The 7,943-nt window shown below is 38.1% G+C and overlaps 1 protein-coding gene across 1 annotated transcript; it reads right to left on the bottom strand.

Annotated features, from left to right (window-relative positions):
• Positions 1–6: 6 nt before the first annotated feature.
• Positions 7–5,039, bottom strand: LOC127449594 (DNA damage-inducible transcript 3 protein-like). Its single transcript, XM_051713130.1, has 4 exons — positions 4,886–5,039; positions 3,484–3,548; positions 2,861–3,068; positions 7–2,773 (listed from the first exon to the last, which is right to left on the bottom strand). The coding sequence occupies exons 3-4, from the start codon at positions 2,999–3,001 to the stop codon at positions 2,114–2,116; spliced, it is 801 nt and encodes a 266-aa protein (XP_051569090.1). The 5' UTR covers positions 3,002–3,068; positions 3,484–3,548; positions 4,886–5,039; the 3' UTR covers positions 7–2,113.
• Positions 5,040–7,943: the final 2,904 nt, after the last annotated feature.

Raw genomic sequence — 7,943 nt, 5'->3', positions numbered from 1 at the left:
AATTTTAATAACAAAATGTGTGTAATACAGTTCCGTATTAAGGAAGTCTAAATGAAATTCAGATCAAATGTTTTACTACTCTAAATACAGTAATTCAGCATGCATGTTTATTTTAACATGAGTAAAGTACAATATAAGGTAAATGATTACACATAGTGATGATTAAATGACATATTCTCATGTGTATTACACATATAGAAAAATAGGCATGGATTAGAGGCAGAGTGTGCTATAAACCGCTAATTCTAAAAATTCTGAAAAAGATTAAAGAGAAATAAGTGAGAGCAAAATCGCTAGGAACATCCATTCATATTTTTGTCCTTTAAACACAAACTCACACACACTTAGAGGCCTCGGTTGATTGTGAGCTACAGAGGGAAACGGCTCACACAATCATTCTCAATAACAGTCCTGAGCTACTAATCTCCAACAACTAGGGGTTTGGAGTTCACACATTTAAAGCCCTTAAACGAACAGATGGGTTACAATGAAATGCACTTCTACAATCATCGTTACAAATACAATTACATTTCTTCTGCGTAAACCTTGTGTTGTAGTTCAGTTCATTCCATACACTGTGTGTCTGACACATTCCCAAAAGATGTCTTACCAAAAATGAGAAACAATCCAGTTTAAATAACAAGGGAATTCATTAACGGTAGTTAAATAAAGATGGTACTTAACCGGGCTTGACAGCGGCTTTCACAATATTACCAGATGAATCTCATGAAACATGTCTGAGCCATATTTCACCCCAAAATCAACAAAGAAATAAGAAATTACAATTTGCATTGACATTTTTTGACCCCCAAATTCTCATTCTTATGAAATACGTTAATATGAAAACGATATATATATATATATATAATGGTGAAGTATACATCATGGTGTAATTTGTTGTACTTAGTAAAAATAGTAAATAAATGCTAAATAAATAAATACATTAAGCGATTGCATGGTAACTGTATTGTTTAATCAGATTTTGGAGTATTGATATTTACTAATTTTTCCTTTGGTAAATTGTGTCCTGCGCATATTTTCTTTAATTTCTCCATAGTATTTATTGTACTGCCTTGATGCCTGTTTATATATATATTTTTTTAATGGAATACACTGTGTGTGTGTGTGTGTGTGTGTGTGTATATATATATATATATTACTGTAAAACAGGAAAGATTACTTTCCTGGGGGTTAAAAATATAATTTAATTTATAATATTGCCAGAGGAATTAATGAAAAAAAATAAAAATAAAGATATTATATTTTGCTTCAAAGAAAATAAAGTATTATGCATTTTCTCCCCAAAAAACTCATTACCATAATGCAATAATAATAATAATGATAATAATTACAATTTTTTTTTTTTTTTTTATTGCAATGCATTTATCCATCATGGTTGAATTTTTTGTACTTGGTTTTAGCATTAACATTGATATTAATGCGGGGAAAATGTATTGAGTGACTACATGGGAACTGCATTTCTTTTATCAGATTTTAGAGTTTAATATCATTGAAAAGATATCTACTATTATTCCTGAGTTTGCTGAATTGTGTCTTGCACTTTTTTTATTTTTTTTATTTTCCATAATATTTTTTGTACTGCCTTGATGCTAAAAATAATTATATTACAGTATTTTTTTTATACTGTAATACTGGAAAAATGACTATTACAGTAATAGGAATTGATTGAGATTCTCAGTAAAGCATCTGTTATTACAGTTAGGGGATCAGATGTGCTTATTTTTCATGAAAATGTCAGATTGCAAAGAACCTTAGTGGTGCTAAAAAAAAATGGACGCTTTCTTTGTACAAAATATAATTTGTCTTTTTAATTTGGAGAGAAATTTGGCCCAGTTTTCGTGAGATTCACTCTACCCCTGACGCTAGGGTCCATCTTTTGCTATGGCTTAATCTGACTTTCTCTTTTCTCTCTTGTTGGGAGACGCTCTTTAAAAAACTCTCTCTCCCCCCTCGTAACACATGTCTTTAGTCTCCTTTGGTCTTCATGAATGTGCATTTCATGGTCACCGCAAGATGAATTTCCGTCAATTGTTCACTTGCCTCCTACCCCTCTATTCTTTTGTCTCTCTAAATCTCTTTCTTTGCTCCTCCTTCACCTACTGGTGTTCACAAGTCTCTCGATGAGCGCTCGGCGCGTTCTCTGCACCTCCTCTCCGAGTCGCTCGATCTCCGCTTTGAGACGCTCATTCTGGTCCGTCAGTTCTTGCACTTTTCTTACGTTCTCCTGCTCGCGTTCTCTCCTGCTCTTCTTCCCAGGGGACGGGGAGCCCAGCGTGCCTCTGTCGCTCCCTCGCTTCCTTTTGCCCAGCCACGAGGAGACGCTGATGGGAGGAGACAGGGGAGGGGAGGCGGTTGGGGAGTAGTTGAGAGAGGGCGATTGGGATGCTGAGGAGCACGATGAAGCGTCTGGAACCGTTGGGAGCTCCTCCTCGCTGGCCGCCGGGGATGAAGGCTGACGGTGAGGGATGTGGTAACTGCCGGTGACCATCACCGCACCTGTTTCGACAAACCCGACACCTCCCTCGCTGAGGAGCTCGAAGAACTCCGGTGGCAGAAGATCTCCTCCGGACGAGCTCACCGCATCGCCTTCTCTCCTCTCCTCCGGTCTAGGGGGAGTTGCACAGGCCGTTGGAGGGTGTATTGGTGTCGGAGGTTCCTCTATAACCCGTTGCACCCCTTCTCCCCATACCTGCCCCTCGGTTAGCCAGGTGAGCGAGCAGCTCTCCAAAACATCCAAAAACTCGGGCTCTTTCTGCATAGGAAAAACAATCTGTTAGAAAAGCTCGAAAGATCGAAGTACCATGTATAAGATCGTAGAGCACCGTTTGATGTTACTGACCTCGGAGCAAGGCGGGGCTCGTGTAAGTTTGGCCCCACCCGCGTCAGAGCCCAGTATATCCTGTAGGTCTTCATACCACGCCTCCAACTCTGCACCACACAACGGCCCCACACCAGGGGGGTACAGCCACTCCGCAGTCATCGCACCAATCAGTCGCTATCCACAGACACAATACGATATGCTCACACACCTAGCACACCAGACCTGACTGGCAACACATAAATAAATAAATATTAAAAAAATAAAATAAAAGGCTTGCAAATGATGTTGTTATACTGCAGAGATGTAAACAAGAGCTGTAGTTTCAGAGCTTTAGAACATGCAGCACATCACCAGAGCTGTAGATTTTGGGAATAGCCAGTTTAACTGGGTGACCTGTTATTATATGTGACTTTAAGACCAAATGCTCGGCCACTGGGTGCAATAAGGACACATAGTGGCCGAAGGGTGTTACTGCACAAATAAGCCCTGGAGCTTCAGAATGTGCATGCACTAAAGTTTCTCATAATTATTTCTTTAATACAGCCTGTTTACTATTCAGTATCATCCTGAGATTTAGTTTAGTATTAAGCTGCAAAGATGACATTGTAAAACAGAAATAAAAACATTGAAGATGTGCTCACCTTAAAGTGCCTCTTGTCAATCAAGTTTGAATGTGTGTTGTCGGCGATATATTATCCCAATAGTTCTAGAAAAAAAAAATAAACTGCTCAAGCCAGTTCATGGATGCAACAATTATAATAAACCACCATGTACGAACATTTTCAAGTGTACAATTGTTAAATAAAAAGAATAAGTTGAGGGAAAAAGGCAGCCAACATAACATAACTATGAACAAACACAGAATGGGCACAATCATGTGATATAAAACATTGATATGTATTTAGAAAAGAGCTCTGGATAGTAAAATATATATATATTATTATTATTGATTCTGTAATCTTGTAGCTAAAATTAGGTCATTGTTTTTTATGTAAACAAAGGTGCATTGCGTGCTCGAGCGCGCCCCCTGTTTCAGTCTGAGAACACAGACAATGTCTGTCGAAGATGATAAAGTTCACCTAAGTAATTTATTTTTCACATTTAGAGGACTATAATCAATCTACTTGTCGGTTTAAGACGATGAAAACTGTTCTAATACAGGCTACTCTGTTTTACTTTTTGAGCTTCTTAATGTAGAGTGAAACGGCATAACTAAAAATACGCCTGTTTAATATCAGTTATTATCTCGTGTCATTTATTTGTAACGGGGTAGCACTCCAAAGGCGACGAAACCTGAAAATCGATGATTTTAAAATGACTATACAGTCATTAAATACCCCATACGTCCTTTTAAGTGTTTAAATTATATTTCGTAAAAAACGTAACGAAACGTTAACTATGCTCGGCCGGTGTGCGGGTTTGCGAAACTGAGAGCGAGCCAATGACGTCATGGAATCAAAGTGCAAGAGCAAGAGACAAAGGGCGAACACTTTCAACCAAATCAACACTCACAAACTACATAAACTATATAAACTATATAAGCTATATAAAAACATTTGAAGCAGTCATTAGATCTGAAATAGATCTGAATTCTTAAATTAGAGGGAAAGGAGTTGATGTGGTGTAGTTCGCAATGAAATGTTACTATCGCTGATATCAATGGAACAATTGTAACGGTGCCGGAGATTTGAAAAAATGTAACAGAATCGCTGAAGTTCTCGAGTGCGTGTCACAATTTAACCGAACTGACAGCTGTCATCGCGAAGTAACTTCTAAACTAAGTGAAATCTAAAGGAAATATTAAACACTCGCAAAACAACCCGTTAAATTGTTACATTAAAAAAATGAGACAGTGGTAGAAAAAAAAAAGTCCAGTGAAATTGGAGTAGAGCAACTGTAGTCCAAAAACAGCCGTGGGACAGTCGCCAAAACATGCGCGATCCCTTTTTCCAAAAGGACAACCCTGACAGTAGATCCACCAACAGAGAAAAAGTAAATAATATGAATTTAAAAAACAGTAAGAAGGAGATAAATGACACTTACCCTTTTCTTTTTAGTATTTCTTTTTCGCGGCTGTTTTTTATTCAGGGTCTGTGTGTGTTTTTGTAGAGTTTGGTGATCGCTCATGTTAACCATTGTTCAGCTGAAGTCACCGAGTGTGGATTTCGGAAACTCCCGGGGACATTTATAGAGGCACTACAACCGAACTCTGGGGGAAGGATCTCAAGATGCAACCTAACCGAGATTATGCGGAATGACAGGAGATTGTTTGCCGCATGCGCCAATCCGGAGAGGCGCTGCGAATTCTTCTGCTTAGAGACATCCAATGAGCGGCCGCGCTGGGTGAGAGGGGCGGGACTTCGTAGAATTCGCTTGTTGTCGCTCTGCGAAGTTTGTGTGCGCGGAAAAATGTGATGCAGTCAGAAGACGGCCAGGACGAATTTGGGGCGTAAGGGAGTCACATGAAAGGAATGATGCAATCGTTGGCAACCGGTTTCTAGCTGGAGATAAGACTAGCGGAACCCGAGCATGTTTTATTAAACAACCTTTCGTTAAAAAGGAAAGAGGGCAAAAAAACTGACAAACTACCTTATAAGGAGGTTGGACAATTTTCCAATTTTTGCTTGCGTTCGCATATGCACCTGCGAAATATAGGCGATGTTAATATCTGTAGTGGTCATGTGATAATATACGGATTTATTCGCTTATTTCATCTTTAATAACTCCTCTCTAGTGTCCCGAGGCGATTCTTTCATGTTTCCCAATGCAGTTCAGCACTATGGAATCACTGTGAGAATATTCCATAGGAGTTTAAACAATCTCACCCCACCCCTACTGTGCGGAAGTGTGCTGTATTCCTCAGACATCTCATTCAAGTCCATTTGACAACTAGAAACACGTTAAATAAAATGGGCATATCTTTCTAATCAATATAGATATGCATTAAAAATGAAAGTGAAAGGGCGTTACATTACACAAGAGGATATAGCCCATAAAGTTAAGTTGAAACATGTAAGACGAGTGTGTCTTCTGCACAGATTAGTCTTTTGAAGGATTTTCCAGTGTAAATTAGCACAAGATTAGGGTGTAATCTGTGTCCGGGAAACCGCCCTAAAGACATTTGGTATTCTTTTCCCCCATATGGAGTATAATCCTATAGCCTAGTTACGCCTGTTGTGGCATTGTCATGTCATAGAATACAAATGAAAACTTTCTCATCAACCAGCAACTCAGCTGTCGGATTTTACAATTGTATAGAAATAGTTTCAACCAAATATATGTCAATTCATTTGTAAGCACGAGCACAACGTTTCAATTGCTTAATAAATTGCCTACAACATGGGTATGAACTTGGCCAGGTCGTGCATGGGTGTTTCCCCAAACATTATTACACATTTCGGGTCTTTAGCGACCCGGCACGTGTATATATCTAACACACGAATGGATCTACAAAATGCCCAGATTGTGTCGTATTTTCAAAACATTTCCAGTACATTTAGAAAATAATAGAATAGGTTATATTCTGATATATTTTGGTGTTTTATTTTTCAGATATCAAAGAGATGATGCAACAAATATAGCACAGAATTCTCTAACTGGCTGTCAAACTCATACTGAGTACACAAAACACATAATCCACACATATGTATTTCCTCAACCCGTTCTGGGTCTTAATAAACGCACAACTTGCATAATTTCAGTATTGCACCCAAATAGCCACATCATACTGTTCATGTGTTAAACTTGCTATAGTTTACTTCCACATTGCTTCGTTGTGAAATGTAAATCAAGTCAATCACTTAAATATTAGCATCACTTTGAGTCAGAAATAGCATGAATAATACTGTATGTATGTGTACACACATATGAGATACTGATAATTCACCATTGTCACAGAAAATCAATGTGATATAGTATTTATTTGTATGAATATAGTACTCATTTGTCTTGTAAAAAATAAATAAATATATATTCTGTGATTGGAAACATATAGGTATGAAATAATCATAAAAATATGGTTTATGAAAGCACAAAAAAGTGACACTATTACATATCTTGGGTCTTGAATGACCTTATAAACTTGTAGTAATTATTATTTTTATTTTTTTGCAATTTGGCCTTTTGTTGAGAAACGTTGAGGAATGCTAAAGAGGTGTGGGCATAAATCCTAAAAATATATGAGGTACAAAGGGTGGAATGAGGTCCCTGGTCAGTAGACCCGAGGTATGCATTTAAGGGTTCATGTGTGTCTGGAAACCGCCCTAAAGAGTACTGTTTTTCCAACATAGAAAATCATCGTTTAGCCTGTTGTGGAATTGTGTTGAACATGGAGAACTTGCACTTTCTAGTCAACCATCAGCTTAGGCATACCCCTACAGAAATCTGATACATGGCAATATGTAAAACACATATATGAAATGTATGTTCACACATGGTTTTCACTTGTATAAAAGAAAGTCACATACTTGTACAAATATGCAACATATATTATATATAATAAATGCATATGTTCTATAAATGCATATGACCTTATATCAGATTTCTGTATGGGATTAGTTTGATATAGTCCTAACATTTCAGAATTCATCCTATTGTCATTTAGCATGGCCATTCAAATTTCTTGTAGATTAGAATGTATTTACAATGGCTTATAGCATGTGTATAACGTGTTTACTGCCAACGAAATGATTTATTCTTGAGGATACACCATGAACATGATGGAGATGACTTCTGGCCAACTGATGTCTCCAGGCACTCATCTCGTTAGTATTCTGAAACTATTCCAAACACACGAGTTAAGTAGTTAAAGTTGCATGGTGCAAAGCGTGCGATGTATTGCCTAGCAACAGCGCAAGTGGGATGCGCGTCAGGTTAGCGAATAGAAACACCAAATACTGTTTCCATGAGCAGGGCACCGCTCGCGTTCAGACGCTATCAACACGTCACGATTGGTTGGCTGTTGCTGTGTAGTCTCCCCACTGCCTAATGGTTATCACCTCTGAGCGTGTAATTCTATTGGCAGGTTATGCCTTTATTCCCCAAAGTTGTTTACTCAACATTCCTTTGAAGTGTCAGGTGCCGGATTAACTCACAGGAACTC

The sequence above is a fragment of the Myxocyprinus asiaticus genome, chromosome 12 (genome assembly GCF_019703515.2).
Source record: "Myxocyprinus asiaticus isolate MX2 ecotype Aquarium Trade chromosome 12, UBuf_Myxa_2, whole genome shotgun sequence".
NCBI classification, from domain to species: domain Eukaryota; kingdom Metazoa; phylum Chordata; class Actinopteri; order Cypriniformes; family Catostomidae; genus Myxocyprinus; species Myxocyprinus asiaticus.
The sequence above is the reverse complement of the archived record's forward strand: the minus strand, read 5'-3'. Positions and strand labels throughout refer to the sequence as shown.